This window comes from Hippocampus zosterae, chromosome 12, assembly GCF_025434085.1.
Source record: "Hippocampus zosterae strain Florida chromosome 12, ASM2543408v3, whole genome shotgun sequence".
Classification (NCBI taxonomy): domain Eukaryota; kingdom Metazoa; phylum Chordata; class Actinopteri; order Syngnathiformes; family Syngnathidae; genus Hippocampus; species Hippocampus zosterae.
Genome location: NC_067462.1, coordinates 9730279 through 9755122, shown reverse-complemented (window position 1 = coordinate 9755122; position 24844 = coordinate 9730279). Strand labels below are relative to the sequence as shown.

Genomic DNA, 24844 nt, shown 5'->3' with positions numbered 1-24844 from the left:
AAGAAGATGCATATTTAAGATCTTTTTATTCTTATCATTGTTTTTATCCATTTCAAACCTGGAAGTTAAGATAGCAGTCCGACTCTTGCTGTTTTCGTCACAAATCGAACTTGCCAGCTAATAGTGGATTTAAAAAAATAAATAATTGCACACGTTTGCAACTATTAATTTGCCAGTGAAAGCAAATTCGACAGATTCCCGTTAATAATAGAAATATCTGATGGACAAAATATTTTTTGAATCACTTTTTTTTTAATCATGTATTTTTTCTTCGATCACCATTTTGTTCCAATTGATTTGAAATTGTTAAGATTTAAATTAAGATTTGAAAATGTTAAGTGTGTACCTATGAACACACTTAACATTTTCAAATCTTTAGGAAACTAACTAATTTTTGTTCCCGTATTGTCCCTTGTAACGCCCATATTATTGCACCGAGTTGAACTCATGCAGCTCTCTATTGAAGCATGTATTTATTTCATGACTTATTATCTCTAAACACTGCTGAGCACCCCTTAAAACTCCACGTTCCCTCCCTCGACTTGGATCGTGGCGAAAAGCTCTGTCTTGCCTTCGAGGCAACACCTGACACCGCGCTCTCTTCTTCTTTCCGCCTCATCCTCAATGTCTTGTCTTGTGATTCAACCTGAGGTGCTTCAACCTCCTTATTACTGTTCTTCCACAAACACCGCAAACCGCACCTTGGCTGTTTGTGGGGCTGAACTCACGCCACACATGACGCCGTTCACACTCAGCCGTAATGCCTTAGCAGTCAGAATAGTAATAATAATAATTAATCTAAATAGTTCAGATGCTTTCCACTGTGTTCTTGGTGTTCAGTTATAGCATAAAGATCCGGTGAAGGAGGTATTGATATCTCAGTAGTGATCTGCACTTCACTGATGTTCAGGCTGCATGTAAAGAGACTGATTTTTTTTTTGTTTAATTATTAAAGTAATTTTGTGTGCAAGCCTTTCAGTGTCAGCCGTGCTCAGTACAACTTTAACCTGCGTTTCTCCTTAAAAGTCACCTGGGATAGGATCCAGAAGGCCCTGAACAGGATAAGCGATTACAAAAAAATGTACGGATGGATTGAGGGAATGTCACGTCGGAAAGTCTCAAAGGAAAAGCATTCAAACGTTGTCTCCCTAGACGTCTAAACGTCAGAGTTAAAGTATTGCCTGTCGGCTTTTCGCAATGTCTATTTGATCCTTTTCTCCTTCTATCGTCTACAGTCACAGGACCAAGACGTCAGGCTGGCCGCCCCCTCCAGGGACGTGGGGTACCGCACAGGCACCCCCCAATGGCTGGGACATGGGCACCAATAGAGAGGGGCGTGACTGCTTCATCAAGTGAGTGTTTTAAAGGAACTCCATCCCCGAGATGTTTCAGACCACTTGGCAAAGCTATGATTATTCCAGCAGCGTCACTGCGTCCACGGCGTCTCCATCTGTGCATTCGGAATACTGATTCGCTTTTCCTTACCCTGCTGTGCACTCTCTCTCTCTCTTTCTTTCTTTTTCTCTATGCCCTGCACACCACGCTCTCCCTCTCACACACCCACCGCACTCTGCACGCAGCCTCCTGTGTGCAGAAGAGGACTTTCTTCTTTTTTTTTCAATTCTTCTTCTTATTATTAGTATATATATATACATTTTTTTAACCAAACTTACCTGTGCAGTTATTTGCATTTGCACTGCTACTTCTCTGCTGATTCATTTGAGGATTTCGGCTGAATTAACTGTCACATAAAGGTAAAGAGATGCTAAGTCTGCGTTGCACGCGTCCTTCAATAATGTTGAAGTGTTGTTCTGTCGACTGCGCATGTGATGACATATTGCATCGCATACTTCTTGAAGTTTTCTTTACAGGGAGAGTGATTGTACCCAATGAACCTGCCTCTCTGTCATGTGTATTTACATGATGCACCAAAGAGGAGGTGAAGCCTCGTCACACAAGGGTTGTAGCCAGGCGTGCGTGATGTGGGGAGGTGTTATGTAAGAAGTGAGAGTGCTGGATGCAGTCAGAGAGTGCATCTGCATGAGGCAGATTCACGGAGGCTGTTCTGGCGTCAGACCCGGGTCGTCAAAATTTGTGTGTGTGTGTGGGGGGGGACGGGGACTCATGAATAATCAAATGTCTGCTTGTATGTCTGTCACTGGCCATCTGAGCGTGTCGGCGCCGCCGGGCACAATGCAAGTCGGTAGCATTCCTTAAAGGAACGTGGCTGTGTGGCGGCCGCAGTTAAATAAACCAGTGGCCGTTTAATATTAACAGTATGACACGCGGTATTAAAACAACGTGATGCAGTCTGGGGAGTGATTTCGAAAGAGTGTTTAACATTGTCAGGAAAAACGATTTGACAAAGATTTCTTGTAAGATGGTCTTGATTTTGTACTGCTGAACGCAAGGACGTCACGTCTCAAGAAGTAATTGCATGAAGGGTCAATAACGTGGTCTTTGAAAGACGGATTGACAAGAACAATCTTTGTGTTGCCAATATGTTCTTAAAAATACAACCTACTTTATCCTCAACCCTTGCCAGTGAGTCGTGTTGAAGTCGGTTTCTTATAGTAATGAGTCATAGAGAGGAAGCATAATCCTCATTCTCCAAAATATGATGGAAATGTCCAGTAGTCTGGTTTGAGGCAAAGGTTTTTCTGAGGCGCGGATAACCCTTTATATGAAGTGGGTGTCTTACACAAAACAGCACTGTTGCAAAAACCATTACTCGCAGTACTGAACCACCATCTGGAGAGACAACGTTGGAGGGGGACACAAAATGTTGAGGGAAGACAGTCAAATAATAGCACTGGCGTATGTGGAGTTCGAGTGGTTTCAGAGACGCCATGACAGATGACAGGGGCGATCGAGGTTAAATGGCTGCAAGCAATAGAAACCCTCTGGATTCAGTCCCAGCTCGTTTGCTGGCATGACGAAGCTAACGAATGATATGAAAGCATGTAAAAAATGTTGAGTGACGCACGGCCCCGCTTCAAAAAAACTTGTTCTTAACCATCGACTGCCATTTTGTTTTGCACTGCCACTTGCTGTCGGCTGAAAATGACGTCAATGTGCCCAAGAGCTCAGGTAATGACAGTCAAGGCTCACCTTTTGCCAGGGTTTGTTGACGTGATGTTTTCAAGCTGAGCCCTTAGGCACTGCGATGTCATTTTCGGTTGACAGCAAGTGGCATAATGGCCACTCTGTGAGATGGATACAAACTGACAGATGTTTCTGCTCAATTCATATTCTACAAATGTAATATTAATCAATATACCATGTTTAGACTAATGGGGGTGCATAGAACATATAAAGAACATTTCTGACTCGACTTCCCTTTCAAAGATCCACAGGAGAGCCGCATTTGAATTATTTGTGTAAAAGCATAGCGTGACGCGAAACGCAACGGAGTTGTTTGGCATATTTTTGCATGAGCAGCAGTTACATGGCCCTAAATTTTAGGGCCTAAAGGATGAAAAAAAAAGATTTTGGTGGTGAAGGAGAACCACGGAGGTCCGCACACATTGCTCAATCCCTGAATACATTGACGATTTTGGCTGAAGCATTTTGTTCGCAAACGTTGAAGAAATGAGATTTTAAACAACAAGCAAAGGAACATGAGTCATTGTTTGTTAACATGGTTAAAAAAAAATAAGAAACAGGTGTGAGCAGAGAACATAGCTAAACGTGGCTCTGTCCTTTCTGAGATTTAAATTGTTCCTGTGGAACAATTGTCGGCGTGATGCAATTATCTGGTTTTGGGGCACGCGCCACAAAATGAAATCCAAATGCAAACAAACTGCTAATGTCTGCGTGTTAGTAAAAAATCTTTGTTGGAGATATGCTCGTTGCTAAATTCATATAAATAGGGGCTATCACTTGCAAGGCTGTCTGCACAATGGGAGTGTAGCCAAGTTAAGCAGGTGGCCGGTACTGGGGAAGAGACGGTACATATCCATAAGGTTTTGACAATCTGTTGAGTTACTCACTCGGGCGTTAAACAAATAAAACAATGAATGATAAGTGTATATGGTCACCAAAATGTGGCAAGTTCTTTTCGAGACTGAACAATATTAAAAAATGATAGGGAAAAACAGGTGCTCTTCGTCGCAAAACCGTCAGGAAAAATTTTAATTGTGCCAGATGGACTTGATCCACATACTGAGTCGGAAGTTAATCACAGCGTCAGAGCAGAGTTATTGCATCCGTACACTTCTGCCAGTAGGGCAAGGGCTATGAATCATTTTAGGATGGGACTTTCATCATATAAACAATATGAGGTGATTGATCTGGCCCCGCTGGGAGCAAAATTTGACACGGGAATAGTCATTGACGGCGGTGGTCACTTGTTGAAAAACAAATGGGCGCGGCAGTCACGTGGCAAAAAAAAAAATGATCGTAGACGGTGGGGTTGGGTGTCCGTGATGCACGTGAATACAGCGGCCGTTCGGGACAATTTTCAGAAAATTCCCAAAGGCCACCCCACTCTGAATCTGGCTCCTGGAGTTTTGTCGCATGTCATGCAACTTGCCATGACAAATCCATCAAACAAAGTTCACATTTGGCCACATTTGGTACAGAATTTGATGGATACATTCGTTTTTGAAGGCAAAGAAGTGACCAATATGGCCATAAAATGATACCATCAAACCAAATGGCAGACCTTAGGTGTCTTTTTAAGCATGGCTTTTTCATATGTCGCATATTTGTGGTTCAACATTTGGTAAAAAATGTTTGTTTGACAAATTTCAGATTCCAAAGTAAAAGGGCAGATGGACAGTATTGAGCAAATTTCCAGAGGGTGGGAAGATCATCCCCGGGAAATCTACATTTTGACCTGAGTGAAACCACCTGCAAAATGTTGTCAGTTTCTGTGTAAGAAAAAAAAGCCCTAACATAAGTGATTAACAGTAAGTGATAAAGGACAATCATGCCATTTCAAGTCAACTTCTACGACACGTGTTCAGGCCTTAATAAAAGCTGTCATTGTTTGTTTCATAGTAACAGTCTGGAAAATATAAAGATTCTAATTTTAAAAGAAGCGTAATAACAGAAAGCTCCACTTTACCACCAGACATCCCATTAAACACCTCCTTCATGGAGATTAGGTTGTAAACAGTGCACAATATGTTTGACTTGAAAAAAAATGGAGTGACACAGAAAGTCAGTTAATGATACAGTTCTGAATCTTTGACTGCGATATCAATATATTCACAACAGAGTACCACATAAGCGGTGGTCCGTATCCAAAACGCTACTCTGTTGTTCTTTGTTGCTTGTCCAAAACCTTCCAAAATTTTAAAGCGATTTTTTTAAAGACATACAGTACATAAGAATAAAATATTCTCGTCATCCCAAAGTTGACAGTCCATATGCTATTGTATCGAGCGTTGTGCTGCACTTTTTGCTCCTTTCTTGTTTTTGGCAACCGGCAGATTTTTCTGCGCCTTTGTTTTGTGACCGGTTAATTGTTAGTAATTATTGGCAAATAGCACATGTGTCAAGGATAAATGTGAATTACACACTGTCTGCCTAGGCCCAAGGCTTTAATTAACCAACATTGCTGGCAAGATTCTGCTTGTGATTCTAGGCTGGATGGAATATACAAAAAGGTTTGCATTCAAATAACGAATGCTGACATTGTCATAGTCTATGACTCATAGAACAAGCGATATTTAGAGTTTGGAATTGACAATGTTGGTAGATGACGTCCAACAGATAAACATTCATTCATTCATCTTCCGAGACGCTTGATCCTCACTAGGGTCGCGGGGGGTGCTGGAGCCTATCCCAGCTGTCTTCGGGCAGTAGGCGGGGGACACCCTGAATCGGTTGCCAGCCAATCGCAGAGCACACAGAAACGAACAACCATTCGCACTCACACTCACACCTAGGGACAATTTAGAGTGTTCAATCAGCCTGCCACGCATGTTTTTGGAATGTGGGAGGAAACCAGAGCACCCGGAGAAAACTCACGCAAGCCCGGGGAGAACATGCAAACTCCACACAGGGAGGCCGGAGCTGGAATCGAACCCGGTACCTCTGCACTGTGAAGCCGACGTGCTAACCACTGGACTACCGGGCCGCCCAACAGATAAACAGTTACAGAAAATAAATTGATCTCTCTGAACATGCCGACAACAGCATAAGCCATACTTTGTTTGCTTAACTTGCCCCAAGTATGTAGCAATTGAATGTACAGGTACTGTATGTGTCCATCCTGCGTGACAGTTTTCTAAAGTTGGGACAATACACCTGGAATGCTGCTCTGTGGGGAGTCAAGCAGCATTTAACACTGTATGCTAAAATGACGCAGATGCAAGGAAACGCAGAGAAAGGCGTTTTTTGCCATGGATGACATGGAGTGAGTCCTTCTTGCGACTGACTCCAAGTCAGCCCCGAGATTATTCATGTCCTTGAACTCCAAAGGCCATAACCAAACCTTTTTTTACCAACCGATTACAAAGTATGAAGACAAAAATGGAAGAATGTTTGCAGATTGAGGCTGACATCTTGATCAATATTTGTTCTGTGTGCAAAACCCTCTCACAGGCATAGCAATTAGTTCACAGTAAAACTAAGTCAATTCATATAATGCCAAGAATCCTTGTCTTATTTTTACAGCCAATTCAGTCAGAGCAGCTCCCTGGAAGAGGTTCGCCTAGATGGAGACAAGTTTGTGCCACCTACACCCCGGAAGGTGGAGATGAGACGAGACCCGGTACTTGGCTTTGGCTTTGTGGCAGGCAGTGAGAAACCTGTTGTGGTTCGCTCAGTCACACCAGGTAAAGTGACTCAGCTTTTACTATGACAGTGACTCATCCAATTATCAATGTTTTTGGCCCGGAAGAGGGCAACTACTCCATAAAAGTAGAAAAGACAAATCCAAAGCGGGTTACGCTACTTGAATGATTCATCCATTTTAACAAGACTCGATGAGCAAGCTCTTAGGTGTTGACACTGGAAATGGTGTTGGTGGGTGGGAAGGGGGGGTAATGCCTGATTTGTAGTCGTATGTGGTTTTATCGATCGTATTTGGCATGTGTGTGAACAGGGGGTCCATCAGAAGGCAAGCTCATCCCAGGGGACGAGATCATCATGATCAATGATGAGCCAGTCGGTTCCGCTCCCAGGGAAAGGGTGATTGACCTCGTCAGGTAGGGCAGCACAAGAAGACGCTTTGACTCATCTGCCTAACACAGTATGGCCCATCTCATGCATTTTCATGCGGACTATCAAATCAGCTTACTCTGTACCACGCATGAGTCACACGCTGGCCAAGACTACCCAACATTTCTTGGTTTTTATACTTTCAATTAAAGTACAGTAGATGCTCTTTTGATGTACACTTTGGAATTTGAAAATTGAAGTTATTGATTCCGCTGCTCATTTATGTGGTCAAAATTCTTCAAGTCTCAAACTCAAAATTTGTGTGTAGCTTTTTTAAAAAAAATATGTAATATTTAAGATATCATTTATATTTCCATGATGCAAAAGTGTCTTCAAAATATGAAGGAATCCCATTGGACCATGAAATCATTGACAAACTGATGACAGGGGGTCACTAGAGTGATGATGATTCAAAATTTGGCATAGAAATCCAAATCCTGAATGTGAGCATGCAACCGCAGTCTGGTACAACGTGTGACATGAATGACATTCATTTTGGGAAACGCGCCCAAGAATGGCTACTCCTTTGAAAAAAATGTTTTTGTCTTGACTCAAAGCATAAGAATATGCTATGTGGTTGTTTTTAACAGGAGCTGCAAGGAGTCCATATTGTTGACTGTTGTTCAGCCATACCCGGTAAGTGTCTTCCGGTTACATGCTCATTTGTTAGGTATTGAAAATATGTCACTCATAACCACTAACCAAATATACAGCCAATGTATCCTTTGTGAGTCTTTTCATGACATCATAACCTGGCAAGACCCCAGAATAACTCAAAGACAAGTCAACACTTCCCAGCCACCAGGCACCAAATGATGACCTTAAAATGAGCCAACACAAACTGTTACACTCTTTGCGCATGCTCCTCGTGAGACAACTCTGCTTGACTCCTCGTCTCTCTTGTGTTTGTCTTCAGGGTCTGATTGCCTGATGCACCTGACAGTCACTCAGTCATATCATAGTTGATTTTCCATCAAAATGAGCGCTTATTAGTGGTTTATGCCACAGACAGATTGGAATATTGCAATTCTTTCCAATAAACGGGGATTAATCAATAGAGCTCTATCGGAGGAAACCATGGATTCAATGAGCAATTAAATTTGGAGAAAGATTTAAATGGCAGAAAAGAAAGGATTTGTGTCGAGTTTCATAATACCCAAGAGGACCGAGCGGCTCTTCTATTGCAGTCTGTAATTACTTCCATTTACCAGACGTTTCCTTACAGCCTCAATGACACACTTGATGGTGAGCGGGGTTATTATGTTTCAAAGGAGGATACATTTTGAATGTGGGTAAAGATGGGGAAAAAGTCTCTTCGACTCATTTGCGAAGGACCCGAATACTCTTTAAAAACTCATGTTTTCTTCTTTCCCTCCCAAAGTCACCCAAATCTGCATTCATCAGCGCAGCCAAAAAGGCCAAGTTAAAGACAAATCCCGTTAAAGTCCGCTTTGCAGAAGAAGTCATCATCAACGGCCAGGTTCCTGTGAGTCACACACGCGACGTTTTGGTGTTCTTGAACCTGACGCAGAGCAGATTAGGCAAATATTTCTTTTCATCACGGCGGAATAGAAAGTGTGTAGGCGTGACGGACCGATGGAAGCACGTGCGCTCGCAAAGCACTTCACCGGTTTGTAAAATGTGTCGCAAGGAGAGCGCAACCACAGTGTGTTCAGTGAGCCACCTCATTTTGAAAAGCCTGATACATCGCTCAAGTTTGTAATTAACCCTTGGGCTTCAGACAGCTGGAACGAACTGTGAATCCGCAGTGCTGAATCAGAAAGTGTTGCAAGGAACCTACAGATAGGAGATGATAGGTCAACCTTAAAACAGACCCATTGGGCCAAGCAAGGAATTCAAGGTCCACTCAAAAGTTGAGTTGATAGAGAATAAAGATCCAATTTGACTAAAATTTTATTTGATGCATGCATACAAGTCAAATTCCGATGCATACTGTACATTCACCCTTAAATTATGAATTCTGCAAATGCGATGATAAATCGGGAGATTTGTGGAAACCAATTGATTTTCCTCTCTTTGGTTATAAAATGAGAACAAGTGGTGTAAAGTGGTGACTAGCAGCAACGAATTACCTGCTCAGGATTTCAAATATGCATGCTCAGTTGGTAAGAGGCCATCTTTTTAGGGGGTTATGTGGCTCATTATAATTTGGCCCGATAAAAAATGATTGCGGCCAAGCCAGCTGTTTCCAGTCTTATCATTAACTCTAGAGTAACCACCTTTTCACACAAAGCAGACATGATTTTAAAACAGTTTGTCTGTTCTTCCGTGTTTTTCTCTGCTGAGTCTTTATTTTCCCATTCCCTTCTCAGGAAACTGTGAAGGACAACTCACTTCTTTTCATGCCAAATGTTCTCAAGGTCTACCTGGAGAATGGCCAGACAAAATCATTTAAATTTGACAACAACACATCTATAAAGGTAGCTGAGAATTCTTTGTAATATTGTTGTATGATTCGAACCGACTTAGCATTGTTTCCCAAAATACTGTTCAATGTGACCTTACGGGGTGTAGCTACAGTGAGATTCTCAGTGAAATTTTGACCAACTATTAAAAGGCAATTCTTTGCAAGGAGTAGACCACGTCTTCCTGCATTACCGTGCAAGCTATAATGACATTTTGCATTTGTGTTTAAACAGGATGTCATTTTGACACTGCAAGAGAAGCTGTCCATAAAGAGCATTGAACACTTCTCTCTGATTCTGGAGCATAGAGCTGAAGGATCGGCCAGCAAACTGATGCTCCTGCATGAGCAAGAAATGCTAACTCAGGTGAGACAGCACACTTTGGTTGTGTCCAATAGAGTTTTTCATTCATTCATTTTGTTTATTTATTCACGTTAAAAAAATTACCGGTATCTTTTCCAAGAGTGATCTCAGGACCTTAGTGCTATATTTTTGTAGGAGTCTACAAACAGTGACTCTAGAAAATGTACATTAAAAAAATCATGGGAAAAGGGAGGATTATTTTGTGCTTGAACAGGAGATCATGTATCTCTGAGGTTGAACACAATTCTTTAGTGAAGCCTAGTCCACATCCGATTTGGATATGTGTAGGGCTGTTCCAATCCAATCACGTAATATTGAGATGATCGAGATTGGGTGAAAAAAATAAAATAAATCTGATGTTTTCATTTTTTTGATTTTCATGTCATTGTCATAAAGCATGATCATTTAAGGTTGTAGTCTATTAAATATGCACATTTTTATTGAACATATTTTAATCAGGATATATAAATACAATGTGTTTACATCATTATTTTGTGCACCACTGGAGATATAGTCTAAAAAAATTGAGAGAGATTTGTTTTATTGATTTCAATCACTGCTGCCCCAGATAGAACAGTGGTGACAATTTGTATGCACTACTTTTTTTTTTTAATGCATTGCCAAGTTACCAGATCGGTACTTCATATGACTCAGACTTCTGTGCGAAATAAATGTGATTGGGAAAATCAATACATTATCATTCTGATTATTATTCATATTATTTATTATAATTATTATTATGATTAATATCATTATTATTCGCTTCTGAAATTCTATGTCTCTTGGTAACCCTTGTTGAGGAAAGTCCTTCTTCGGCATTTGTGTCACTTGAAAAGCTCCAAAAAGCCAACTGAAGGAGCAAAACGCAGTACAGTTAGCGCTATGGTGACAGATGAATAAGTGCACAGCATTTGCACAAATGTTGACATTCGGCATGGCAGGGGTTTCAAACTCCAAAATATAACATCCAAGACATATTTCTCTTCCCCCAGATAATTTGATCACATTTCCAACTGTTCAACTATACTGCTGTTACAATCTCAGCAAATGAGATAACCTATTTCAGCATACCTGCATCATGATCTCAAGTGAAATGCGCAAGAAAGCAAATGATCATTTGACATAAATTCTTGTCATACCAACTGATCCTGTAGAAGTTCAATCAAAACCAGATGATGCATTTTATACACTGTTAAATAAATATGGAAATAAGAATGTGTGAATGTCTACTCCATGTGACAGTGTTTTTCTTGGGCTAATGCTCTAGGTGACAAAGAGGCCAGGGTCACACAAGATGAAGTGTTTTTTTCGCATCACTTTTGTCCCAAAGGACCCATTAGAGTTGCTGAGGAGAGATGCAATAGCATTTGAGTACCTCTATGTCCAGGTGAGCAACACTAGATCAATATTAAAGATATTAGGATGTATCGCCATGATGAGTGTGTTGTAGTTGTGAGTTGTGTACTCATTCACTCAGTCAGTAATGTAACCTCTTGTCCTCTCTCTCTCTCTGTTACGTCTCAAGAGCTGTAATGATGTGGTATTGGAGCGATTTGGGTCAGAGCTGAAATATGACACTGCCCTCCGCCTTGCTGCCCTGCAAATGTACATTCTAACCATCAATACCAAGCAGTCGCAGAAAGTATCCCTCAAGTATATTGAGTAAGTCGAAAGGATTTCACATTGCGTTGTTATGGGGCCAAACTCGTCAGCGTGAGTCGACCAAATTTCAAGTTGTTTGACTATTTACAATCACTTATTCCTGCCCGGGTCCACATTCATATATTTTACGTAGCGCTGTAATAATGTAGTGTAATACTGCCATTTTCAACTGCATGGTATCCTCTAGCTGTATTCCTTGTTGCTAGTTTTTAATTGATACTGCATGGTACTATTTCTACCTGCGCCAAGCAAGTAGGGTGCAGTGGTAAGGCCGGCATGAGCTGATGATGAGTTAATAACCCAGAGAGTGACATGCCAGGGCCATATGCACCGATAAAAAAAGAGGATCTAACTGTTCTTCCTGCACAATTGATTGACGTTCTGTAATGTTTATGAATCATATAACCACAGGAAGGAGTGGGGGTTGGCCTTGTTCCTGCCTCCTGCAGTGTTGTCCAGTATGAAAGAGAAGAACATCAAAAAAGCACTCACTCACATCCTCAAAACCAACCAGAATCTGGTTCCACCTGGTAAAAAGGTAAAGGCAAAAGACTCATAGTCATAGTGTTGGTTTCATCTCCATATTCCCCGTTACCCTCTGCACTTAAAAAAAAAAAGAAACAAATGTATATTTTCCTCAACCTGCTATCACAACACCTCTGATATGGTTGTGAAACAAAACATTTTACACTAAGTTACACATGAAATTGCTGAGAAATTTTGCTGTGAATACTTTCTGACTATCTGGTGTTGCAAATTGCAGCTGACTGCCTTGCAGGCTAAGGTCCATTATCTGAAGTATCTCAGTGACTTGAGGCTCTATGGAGGTCGGGTGTTTAAGTCTACACTTATTGTAAGTGAAACCATCCTTCATAGCGGACTTTTTTTAAGGAGAGGCATAATGCATGATGAGATTACACCACCTCTCCAGAGTACTGTACCTGAGGAAGTGATACGTATGCCGATTCTTTTCACAGCAAGGCGAGAAGCACACCGAGGTGACCTTGCTGGTGGGGCCCAGATATGGCATCAGCCATGTGATTAACACCAAAACCAACCTGGTGGCACTTCTGGCTGATTTCAGCCACGTCAATCGCATCGAGATGTATGTGGAAGATGAAAACAAAGTTCGTGTGGAGCTACATGTTCTGGATGTTAAGGTTGGAATCTTTTCTATAATGTTCCCCCCAATGCAAATCAGTTTACATGTCGTGATAAATCATTCAAAATGACCTATGTAGTGAGTTTACTTTCTTGCCTCTTTCACAGCCCATCACTCTCTTAATGGAGTCTGTTGATGCAATGAACTTGGCCTGCCTGACTGCTGGATACTACAGATTACTGGTGGATTCTCGGCGTTCCATCTTCAATATGGCCAAGAACACAGACAGTATGGATATAAGTATGTCCACGACGTCAAGAAGATAATATCTCGGTCCATTCCATAGATTTTCTTTACATTTGGGTTCCTCTTTGCAGGCCATGCAGCAAGGATCAAGCAGAACTACCAGGCCATCGAGTATACCTATAGCGCACCCCAAAAGGGATACGAAGACAGAATCAACCAGAGATGCAGCCAGGATTTCTCAGACCAGGAGTGTGAATACCTCGACCGCGGCAGATGTGAAAGCCAACCCGCCTACATGGCTGAGATCCACCAAGCTCAGCATTCAGTATATATGCTTGAAAGGCCAGAGTTCTGCAGGGTACCGCCCACCCAAACATACCTTAATGTCCCAAGAAACAAAGGCCAAGAATCCTGCAGGAGTGCAAAGGTGTCTTTCATTTTTGGAGATCCTCCCTTAGACACTGTAAATCCCCAAAATATGGGCTACCAGAGACTGATGGATGAGAGTTCAGAGATTATAGACAATCACAGCCCAATGTACAGGCGTCTTGAAGAGGACTACAAGATGATGGACGCCCTAGAAGAAGGTGATGGCTATCAGTATTCCACCAAAATGTTTGAGGAGCCGCTGCTGCACGATATCTGCTATGCAGAGACAACAGATGACGCGGAAGACGAGGATGACATCAGCTGCGAAGAGGACATGGTGATGAGTGACACTGACAAGCCCGCATTACTCTCCCTCTCGGGGTCCAGCGATGACATCATTGACTTGACCTCCCTCCCTCCGCCACCGGAGGGTAACGATGAGGAGGACAATGACGTGCTGCTGCACTCTCTCAACCTGGCCATTGCTGCCCCTCCTCCTGGCTTCAGGGACAGCTCAGATGAGGAGGAGCAGCAGGAGTCGGGGAGTCAAGCCCAGGGGGGCCGCAATGATATTCCAGTGTCCCTCATAGATTCAGTGCCCGCCCACAGAGCTCAGAACCAGGGGGAGCCCCTTGACGAAGCTGTTGTGTCCACCTTGCAGGCACTCGAGGCTCTTGCTGCATCGGAGGAACCAGCGCAGTCTGAGAACAGCACAGGTTCCCCTTTTACTATTGTAACATTCATTCATTAACATCACAAATACTCCAGCCATTCACTTTTCATTTGTTGCTGTCATTTTTTTTTCCAATAAAGCCCGTTTTGTTCTATATTTCCATTTGTGTGAGATTCTTCATTCATTTGTGCATACACGTTCATTTTCATGACCAAACTGTTTGTATGTGAAGATCTGTTGTTTGTTGTTTGTTATTAACAAACCAAACACCTGTCAAAATTTTCAGCGAGCTACCTTGATAAAGGACTGTCAAATAAATTGTCAGCATTACCTCAAAGTCGCCCCTGAAACAAAAACAAAACTTTTTTTTTTTTAAAAAGCCTTTGTGGCCAGCGTCTTCCGATTTTAATGAATTTCATTTTAGATGACACCACTTGTTTTACAACTGTAAATAGTTTATGTGATGTCATACAGAAAGGTATTTTTTGTGTAATCAACAAAAAACATATTATGCATGCTCTCCTACCCACCTCAACTATCATCTTTCCATTTCCCTCATTCTGTGACATGATCATTTCCGAGATGCCTGCAATTAATGTCCTAATGGCGTTCTTGTCTTTCTGTGGCATGCAGGTGTAGTAATATCACGTGCGTTTAGTCCAGAGTCATCAGATTCTGGCAATGAGACAAACTCATCCGAGATGACGGAAAGTTCCGAACTGGCCACCGCCCAGAGACACTCAGACCAGCACTTGAGGATGCATGCATCGGTGACAGACGGTTATCACGCCGCAAATGATGAAAAGTCAGAGCGACTTGGCGAAGCCGGGACTGTGCAGGAGCTTCACGGTGACGAGCAAAAATCTGCGACAACTGCCTCCAACCAACTTTTCCACTCTGACGGCGGTGAGATGGAGCCAGAGACGATGGAAATAAAATCAGTCAGTGAGTACTTCACGAAGATACATATTGACTCACTTCTGAGCGGGCACGGAGGCAAACAAGGGGATTTAGAGAACCAAACTCAACGAGATACCTGTGACCCCATAGAAAAATCCCATGTGACCACCCCAGAGCAAGCTAAAGAAGAGCCGCTGCATCTTGTTGGGAAGTATAATACCTTCACCGTGCGGGATTCCTATTATGTCAATCAGCTTGATCTGGGGCGAACGTCGCTCAAAGACCGCCATCAAAAGTGGCTGCACAGAACGTCAGGAAACAAAATGGATGAGGCTCTCGCTCCAGAATATGTGAATGAGTCACAGGCCTCCCACACAGACAGGTTGACAGTGAAGGGAGGGAAACAGGACTCAGACGAAAGAAGCCAACCATTAAATGCCCAACTCCGCTCTCCTTCCAAAGGACAGGAGGGCGTTGATACTTCACGGGATGGTGAGCAGCAAATTAAGACGACGTCATCGGAGCAAGATGTCACAAGGCTATACGAGTACCACTTGAGCAAGCGCATGTCATCTCTGCAGAGTGAGGGGCCTCATTCTCTCCAAAGTTCACAATGTTCATCTATAGATGCCGGATGTAGCACGGGTAGCAGCAGCTGTGTCACTCCAATGGACTCTCCCCTTTGCGTCGCGGACAACACGCATGTACTATCTGAGTCCTCGCTCAAGGGGTTGAGTTATGTAACTGGTCCGGAGGAAAAGGCCTATGCTCACTCCGGGCAAAATAAGGAAGCCACACAACTAAGGAAGACCCAGGCAACGACCAGCGCAGACTCTGGTTTTGGAAACAGTGGTCACAGATTATCAAAGATAAAAGAAACCACAGGTAAAACTAATTAACACCTTGCCACTCACTCACTCATTCGCTTCCAATCCAAAAAACACATACTCACAGTTTTTGTTTGATGGTGTTATATTTTTTTCAAAAGTATTTTTTATGAAATACAGTGAAACTCCTCTACAACGAAATCATGTTTGCAGCAAGACATTTTTTCACAACAGGAGGCTTTTCACTGTAGCAAATTTGATCTTAGATGCAAACACACACAGGCACACGCACACACACACACAAACTCGCATGCATTCATGAAGATTTTTTCACAATAGGTGGTATTTTCTTCAATGTAGGTTTCGTTGTAGAGGAGTTTCACTGTATTTACTGGAATTATAACTTCACTTCAAGTTATTGATAGTCTACAGTCCTTCGCAATTCATGTTACTACAGTACGCCACCACAGGAATGGAACTGCGTTCAGGAAAACAAATATCAAAAATTGAAATTGTTATTTGGTGTCAGGTGTGTGCTTAACAGTTTTCTGTTTTCCTCCTCCCCCTAGTGTAGCCTGCGCACAGCAGAGGACGCTTGGAGAAGAGACATCTTTAGCGCTCTGTCGTGAGACCAATAACACCACCACAGTCATTTCACCATCGTTATTAGCAAGCTGCACAGAGCCCAGTGGGTTAAATTGGGCCAGACCTGAGTCCAACCCACATGCCCTGTATACACCCTCTAGCGGATCCTCATGTGACCTTCTCAAAAATAGCCTCAGGAAGCCACGTAGGGTTCCGATGCGCAGTAGAAGCTGGAGCACCCTAATGGCAGGCTCCAGGAGCTTTGAGGCATTGCTAGAGAGGACCAAAGCTACCTTCATAGGGAAGAGCGCTGGTCAGAAATTAGAGTCACAACATTGCTCAAAAGCCCAGCGCGTACTGTATGTCAAATCTGTCACCAAAAGCTTGTCACATGGTTCGGTCACCTTAAATTCAGCTTGTGGACGGCCGCCACAGGCAGCACGGCTGGATGCAGGTGCATTGAGATGTCACAGGCCGGTCAGTTGCTGCTTTATCTGGAGACAGAAGAACACTGATCATGATGACAGGGAGCCCTCCCAGCTCAGGTTCTCTGTCGTCCCGAGGGGCGATAAGAAAGCAGGCAGTAAAGCGCAGCAAAGTAACATGGCCAAAATGAGCCTGGAGGAGAGGTTGGCTCATGTAAATTCAATGAAGGGGAAAACCTACAGCCTTCGTACGGGGTTCGCACTCGCACGCACGGACGCCACAGAGATCATTAGCCTGCTGCGTTCCGGCCATGCGTCTCAAGAGAAAAACATGGAAGCTGGCGACGCTGATAGGCAGACCTTCTCTCAGCTGCTCATCACGCAGGCTAAAGCGCTAAGTGGCGCCTGCGGTCAAATGGCCGCAGAATACGGCAGCCCGGAGGAGTTGCTGCTCACGCTCACACACAGCTTCCACACACTCTGCTGCCTCACGCAGGCCTGCATGTCCCTCGAGGAAGGCCTGCGCAGCGACGCAGAGCGGCGCCAGTTGGTGGCCAAGGTTGATGAGGTGCTCATCAACTACGTGTGTCTGCTGAAAGCTGCTGAGGACTCTTTGGTCAGCTCACCCAAAGACGCCAGTGTGAAGACACTGATGCATCACTCTGCCAACATGTCTGCCACCATAGACACACTAATCTACTCAATGACAACACTGTGCAACAAATAACGTATCCCAATTATTGATTTTAAAGCCATAAGTTAAGAGACATGGGTGTTACTACCAATGTGAACTGCTGTGACAAAAAAAAAGCCTTGTATAAAGTCTATTTTATTAAACGATGTAGAAATATTTCAATCACAAAATTTTAAAAAGATTTAGCCTTCTAAAACGATGCATACAGACCTCCACCCAATTATTTAATAGTATATTGTAAGAAATGTTTAAATTATATATTGGTTGCTCTTAAAGACCTCTCATCGTATGTTGTTTTGTAAAAAGTAAAAATATGGTGGAGAAATACTGTGTGCAGCTGTAGATAAATCATTGCACAGGAAACGATTGTGTTGAAATCATGCACTTTTTTCATTTGCTGGGTGATTACAATGACACTGTATACACTTCCCTGTCATGTTTTTGGTCAACATTATTAAAACTTTAAGAGACCTCAAGCAAAGTTGACAATGTTCACTTTTGTGTTCGACCAAATCACAATTTTCAAGGGAAAACTGCATTTGCACGTGCGCATGTCTAATGTAGTCTTGTCTCTGAGGCGTCGAATCAAAATAACACAAGCTCAGAGAGTGACGAGTTTGTTGACCAATTTGCATTGCTCAAACACACAGGTGCATGTGTAATTGCATAACTATGTAAAATAATTCATGCTTTTACCGTTGACTTTGGCTTGAGTGCTGGTGATGCCTTTTGAATTAGTGATGATGGCGGGCTACTTCAGCAAGAGTGTTCAGAGTTAAGTGTCAGAACGCACAAGCACATTGCATAATGTTAACGTGTCTGGGTGAGGGAAATGGGGGCGCACCTGAAGGATGGTGGGAGGGATTTCTGAATATTTTACCAACATGCAATTAAAAACGAAGAAAATGAGAAGCCAGTCCATTTTTGCGGCGATACGTCATTAAATTCAAGTCCACATTTGTTTGCCTTCCATATAGTTTTACATGTAATCTTGATTGCGTTAGGAATGGAAGGAGTTGGAGATATCTATTTTTTTTTCCATTACAGTACTCCCACATGTTATCAAACCAGACAAATGCAGTCACTTGATTAAAGCTATACAGTCAACCATAAAGAGCTTGGAATCCCTCAAAGGTCTGGTACAGGATAAGCAATGAATTTGTATCAAAGTCCTACATTTATTAAATTTAAGATTCCAAGATGAGGCCCACTTACTTTTATTGGTGCTGGAAAAAATGTCATCTGTGAACTGAAACTCTGTTGCTACTTACTATATATATTATATATTGTATACTGTAGATAGATAGAGAGAGAGAGAGAGAGAGAGAGAGAGAGAGAGAGAGAGAGAGAGAGAGAGAGAGAGAGAGATAGATAGATAGATAGATAGATAGATAGATAGATAGATAGATAGATAGATAGATAGATAGATAGATAGATAGATAGATAGATAGATAGATAGATAGTGAACCTGTGTGAACCTCCATGACAAATGCCTCCACTGCCCACTGCAGTTTGCCAGGCCGTTGTGGATGAAGGGTCACAGAAACCTCCTTCAGGCTCAAGCAATGTCATTCACTACGTTGTGTTCAAGTTTGCTCCGTTTCTTTCAGCCTTGGGAACACAAAGACTGCCTGCCTGATCTGCTGACGCTCCCCGACTTTGTCTCACTGAAGACTTTTCCTCCTCATCTGAAACTCACGTTTTCAGCCTTGGGAACACAAAGACCGCCTTGCCCGATCTGCTGACGCTCCCCGACCTTGTCTCACTGAAGACTTTTCCTCCTCATCTGAAACTCACGTCCGCTAACCTGTCTGATCTGCTGATGCTACTTGACGTTTCGTATTGCATTAATAAAATAGGCTTTCTGCCATTTGGGCACAAAAACTGTGTCGGAGCTCAACACTTTAGTTGAAGTCGCCATGATCGCTCAGTCAATAAAATCATGCTAAACGTGCGATATGAAAAGGGAATAATTACATGCGATTCTATAGGGAAGTGATACTGAGTAAACAGTTTATTTTTCAAGCACCTGGTCCTTTCATCTCTCACTGACTATTGGATTGAAATCTCTCGTGCGCATCATGTTCTTTCTTCTGGTAAGTAGCTTTGATTCTTACTTTTGTCCTGTAAGATATTTCTATTTATAAGTCATGGTCAGGTAGATTGTTGTCAGGACTAATGTACTGAATAAACAAAAGTTCTGCCTCCATAAAATAATGTTTATATCATTTAGTATCATGTTTCTTGTTCCGAGTGTAGCTTATCAGGGTGTGAAACTGCACCCACCGTAACGACAGCCGTTTCTAACATTTGGTACATTAATATTAACATTAACTACAGTAATATGTAGTTGTAGTCATGTCTCTCACTATACACAATGAGAACTTTATAGCCATCATCACAAAATTGTTACTTATCGTACAGATGATCAGCACTTCCACATCGTATGACTATTTGGGCATAAAAAAAACATATGTATAGGAAAATGCTTCAAGCTGATGATTAAAACAACAAAACATCTCTTGAAAAATTAACCTCAATACCTCCCAGTATGTGCTAATTCAAGTTTTTCTCAGATGCTTTGGTACATTTCTCAGCTCAGAATTGAACTTCTCAAAACTGTTACTTTCAATTTTCACATTATTGTATCACTTGTGCACATCATAAAGCAGTCTGTCATTTCTTTGAACAAGTTGCAAATGGTTTGGCAGATCCACGCAAGCAATTATGTACAATCTCTGCTGTTTCCGACATTATCAATTACTTATGTCATGTTGATCAAAATATATATATAATGAATTTGATCAATGTTGAATTGCTTCACACTCTTCAACATTTTGACATAAAAGTCTATCCATACGTTCATCCATTATGCCAACTACTTCATCCTGCGGGTGTGCCGTCTTTGGGCATTAGACGGGGCACAGCCTGAAATGGTTGCCAGCCAGTCGCAGGGCACACATAGACTAACAACCACTCGCACTCCCAATCAAAGCTAGGGACAAGTGTTACATTACCCAACCATATCATGTTTTTGGAACGTGGAAAGAAACCAGAGTACTTGGAGAAAACGCACGCAGGCACAAGGAGAAGATGCAAACTCCACAGAAGAAGGCCGAAGCCAAAATCTAAACTTGCACCTCTGCACCGTGAGGATGACGTGCTAACCATTCGGTCCCCTAGCCGCCATTATAAAGCAATTTGACTCTTTTGTCCGTGCACAATGACTTAAAAACTCCTTTTGGTGGCACTGACATGTTCAGTCCCGCAAATATTTACTTTTGAAAGATATACTCAGGGTTTTGACACCGAAACGGTTTCTACAGAGGAATCGTGTAGTTTTGTTATTTGCTTATTTTGAGAAACTCACTTACTGTTTTACAAATTTCAATTCCAGTCTGAAAAATGTTCAAAAGTGACTGAGAAACTCACAAAAATTAATCTGTCAAGGGTCTGTGGGTAGGTGGGTAGATAAATCCAACTCGTTTAAAGACACCAAAAAAAAGATCATTTGTCATCATTGGATTATATTTTAGCTTCATTTTGATTTTTTCATTTCCGCTCCTTTTAAGCTAATGGGAGCCTTGGTGCCATCTCTTGACCAGCATCCACTGCAATTGACTTTCTGTGCTTCCATACAGATGGGCGTGGCACTCCTAGGGCTTGTCGGCTGTCATTCCAAACGGGCAGCTATCACTTCATACCCCAAAACTCTGCCATGCAGTGTAACCGATTTCGACAACGGGAGCTCGGTAAAGGTGGACTGCAGCGCAAGAGACCTAAAGGACGTCCCACAAGGCATTCCAAGAGACACCACCAATCTGACGCTCACCATCAACCATATACCCAAGTTGAACTCTACCTCTTTTGGCAGCTTGGAGAACCTGACTGAGCTTGACATGAGGTGTAACTGCATGCCCGTTAAAATCGGATCCAAAGATCACATCTGCACCGAGAGTTTGGTGATCGAGGAAAATACGTTCACAAGCCTACGGAATCTACGAGCGCTCTATTTAGATGGAAACCAACTTAGCAGCATACCTAAAGGACTCCCTTCCGATCTAGTTCTGTTGAGCTTAGAAGTCAATCACATCTATCAAGTTTACCGCGCAAATTTCTCCACAATCAGAAGCGTTGAGATGCTCTATCTTGGTCAAAACTGCTACTATCGAAATCCGTGCAATTTTTCCTATCAAATCGAAGATGGCGCCTTTTCACAGCTTAGCAATTTGACTCGGTTGTCTCTCAAGTCAAACAACTTATCTTTTATTCCGCACCAGCTGCCTACAAGTCTGAAGGAGTTGTATCTTTACAACAATAGGATCGAGGCGGTCACAGGAAATGATTTCAAAAACCTAACCAATTTGGAGATCTTGGACTTAAGCGGAAACTGTCCACGATGTTACAATGTTCCTTTCCCATGCACACCTTGCCCGAATCAGTCCCCACTTCATATAAGCAAGTCAGCTTTTCAAATGTTGACCAAACTCAAGACTCTTCGTCTGCACAGTAACTCTTTGAGGTTTGTGATGCCTGAATGGTTCAACGGTACAAGAGAACTGAGAGTCCTTGATCTCTCACAAAACATTTTAGCAGGGGACATCGAAAGGACACATTTCCCACATTTTCTGAGCAAATTGGTAGAATTGGACCTTTCATTTAATTATGAACTACAGCAATATCCCCAAACTCTAACTTTGAGCAGGCACTTTTCCAAGCTTATGTCTCTTAAAATCCTTCGCATAAAAGGCTATGTGTTTCAGCAGCTGATACCGGAGAGCATTGCTTCATTAAAGACTCTCCTCCACTTAGAAGTTGTAGACCTGGGCACAAACTTTATTAAAAATACAAACCTTAGTATCCTAACGGGATTGCCAAGTTATAAAATGGTCAGTCTCTCTGACAACAAAATATCAGCCTCATCTGAAGAGCCAAATGCCGTTGGAGGAAATGAGAAGTCATTGCTCTGGCCTCATCTACTGTCCGACTACCAAAAAAAGGAAGTGCGAGAAATGCGGTACTTCCGATACGATGAAGATGCACGTAGCTGCAAAGCTAAAACTAAAGAATTTGGAGTTGCTAAATCTTTTGCCAAAAAGGAATGCACTAAATATGGAAAAACACTGGATATCAGCAGGAATAACATTTTTTTTTTGCATGCTGGTTTTTTAAATCTGTCCGAGCTGCGGTGCCTCAATCTATCAGGAAATGCAATGAGCCAAAGTCTGAATGGTTCGGAATTTAGCTACCTGACTCATCTCAAATATTTGGACTTCACATTCAATCGTCTGGACTTGCAGTACGCCACTGCTTTCCAAGAGCTGAAGAATCTCAGAACACTTGACATCAGCTACAATGACCATTATTTTGAATCCGAGGGCCTCATTCACATGCTGAACTTCACAAAGCACCTAAAAAAACTGCAAACGCTGCGCATGAACCACAACAAGATTTCTACTTCGACAAACACCGAGATGGAGAGTGAATCTTTGGAGAGACTTGAGTTCAGAGATAACCGACTAGATATGTTGTGGAGAGACGGGGACACCAGATTTGTCAATTACTTCAAGAAACTGTTGAACTTGAAGGTACTCGACATCTCCAACAACAACCTCAATTTTATCCCATCTCAAGTGTTCAGCGGCCTGCCAGACAAGTTGTCGCAGCTCTACGTAAAAACCAACAGATTGAAATCGTTTCCATGGGGAAAACTGCAGCTCATACGATCGCTGGAAGTCTTAGACCTCAGTGAGAACAGTTTATCAACGGTTCCAACAATGCTCTCAAACTGCACCAGATCTCTCAAGAAGCTCTTCTTGCAAAAAAACCAAATCTTGACCCTCACCCCAAACTTCCTCAAGGACGCACATAACTTAACATATTTGGACGTTAGTTTTAATCACATACAAGTCATTGAGAAATCGAGCTTTCCGGATGACGTCGTCAATCAGATGGAAATGCTACTTTTGCACAATAACGATTTTATCTGCTCATGCAACGTCACTTCTTTCATCACCTGGCTCAACGACACCAAGGTACCAATCCCCAGACTGGCCACAGATGTGACCTGTGCCGACCCAGAGACACAACGAGGCCAGGCCGTGATCTCGGTTGACCTGCAGGCCTGCCAATACAATGACTTGTCCATCATTCTCTACACGCTCAATGCTTCCCTGGTCCTGAGTTTCCTCATCCTGTGCATCTCCAGTCATCTTTTCCTGTGGGACGTCTGGTACATCTACCATTTCTGCCTGGCCAAGCTCAAGGGTTATAGCCGCTTACACTCGCAGAGTGCTCTCTTTGATGCCTTTGTGTTGTACGACAAAGAAGACCCCGCAGTGTATGAGTGGGTTACAAAGGAAATGTGTCTCCATCTGGAGGAGCGAGGAGATCGTCGGTTAACTTTGTGTCTGGAGGATCGAGACTGGATTCCCGGCTACCCCCTGATTGACAACCTCTCACAGAGCATCCAAAAGAGCAAGAGGACCGTATTCATTCTCACCAATAAATACATCAAAAGCGGGAACTTCAAGACGGCTTTCTATATGGCCCAGCAACGGTTAATGGATGAAAAAAACGACGTTATCGTTGTGATCCTCTTGGAGAAAGTGCCTTGTAATTCCAAGTACTTCAGACTGCGGAAAAGGCTGTACAAACGCTCCATTCTCGAGTGGCCAACAAACCCTCAAGCTCAGCCATATTTCTGGTTCAGCGTTAGAAGCGTTTTGGCCACTGAAAGCCACAAGCAATACAACAGCCTCTTTAAGGAGACACTGTAAAATAGTCCAGTAGGACCAGTTTCGCTGTACTAACACTTCCTGCTACATTCTCCATTAGCTATCTGCTTAAGAGTGATAAATTCAAACATGTACTTTTTTTCTTTTTCTTTTTTGCTTAATGATAGTGTTTAACTTCTCTTAATAATACAGTTCAGAATGTCAAAATGCTACATTCCCTGTTCATTTAATAACTGTTATGTTGGTGACAGTTTGAACATGTCATAATTTAACCCATTCATGCGCCCTGTAACCTGATAACATGATAAGCTGTCCACTGTAGCAACCACTGTCCCTGAAAGGGTTAATTCACTTTACAACCAATTGCCTACGAGACACTCAATCATCTTCACGGAATTGCGTTCCATTGTACGAGCGTTTTGATGATCGTATCGAAATACCTATTGTAGAAAGGCTCCCCTCTGAGGTCGGCAACATATCTTCATGCTCAGTCATACTTGTGGGTCAACTTGCAAAGTGTTTCAGCCATCGCCACTGAAAGCCACGAGCGGTGCAAATGAGACCTTTAAGATTTGTTAAACGTCCGCAAATGATGTTTCGTGCACTGTTAACGTTCTACCATCATAATTCAAATAAAAACAACACTGTTCTCACATGAATGT

At 42.5% G+C, this 24844-nt stretch overlaps 3 protein-coding genes across 4 annotated transcripts in view; 2 read left to right on the top strand and 1 right to left on the bottom strand.

The window, feature by feature from the left end:
* Positions 1 to 17926, top strand: part of frmpd4 (FERM and PDZ domain containing 4) — a 35215-nt gene extending 17289 nt beyond the window's left edge. The window contains exons 2-17 of one of the 2 annotated variants that reach the window (XM_052082528.1): positions 1236 to 1352; positions 6628 to 6788; positions 7058 to 7160; positions 7764 to 7809; positions 8555 to 8659; positions 9507 to 9614; positions 9834 to 9965; positions 11230 to 11349; positions 11488 to 11624; positions 12036 to 12162; positions 12388 to 12477; positions 12602 to 12784; positions 12894 to 13014; positions 13104 to 14057; positions 14648 to 15799; positions 16316 to 17926. In XM_052082528.1, coding sequence (XP_051938488.1) covers positions 1236 to 1352; positions 6628 to 6788; positions 7058 to 7160; positions 7764 to 7809; positions 8555 to 8659; positions 9507 to 9614; positions 9834 to 9965; positions 11230 to 11349; positions 11488 to 11624; positions 12036 to 12162; positions 12388 to 12477; positions 12602 to 12784; positions 12894 to 13014; positions 13104 to 14057; positions 14648 to 15799; positions 16316 to 17478 — 4819 coding nt within the window. In that variant the 3' untranslated portion in view covers positions 17479 to 17926. Of the gene's footprint in view, positions 1 to 1235; positions 1353 to 6627; positions 6789 to 7057; positions 7161 to 7763; positions 7810 to 8554; positions 8660 to 9506; positions 9615 to 9833; positions 9966 to 11229; positions 11350 to 11487; positions 11625 to 12035; positions 12163 to 12387; positions 12478 to 12601; positions 12785 to 12893; positions 13027 to 13103; positions 14058 to 14647; positions 15800 to 16315 lie in introns of both variants that reach the window. The other variant, XM_052082527.1, reaches the window with a different exon arrangement.
* The window catches only part of gpm6bb (glycoprotein M6Bb), a 223063-nt gene that overhangs the window by 47854 nt on the left and 150365 nt on the right, over positions 1 to 24844 (bottom strand). The window lies entirely within an intron of this gene.
* tlr7 (toll-like receptor 7) lies at positions 19329 to 24835 on the top strand. The gene is made up of 2 exons (XM_052082538.1): positions 19329 to 19541; positions 21087 to 24835. The coding sequence occupies exons 1-2, from the start codon at positions 19527 to 19529 to the stop codon at positions 24222 to 24224; spliced, it is 3153 nt and encodes a 1050-aa protein (XP_051938498.1). The 5' UTR covers positions 19329 to 19526; the 3' UTR covers positions 24225 to 24835.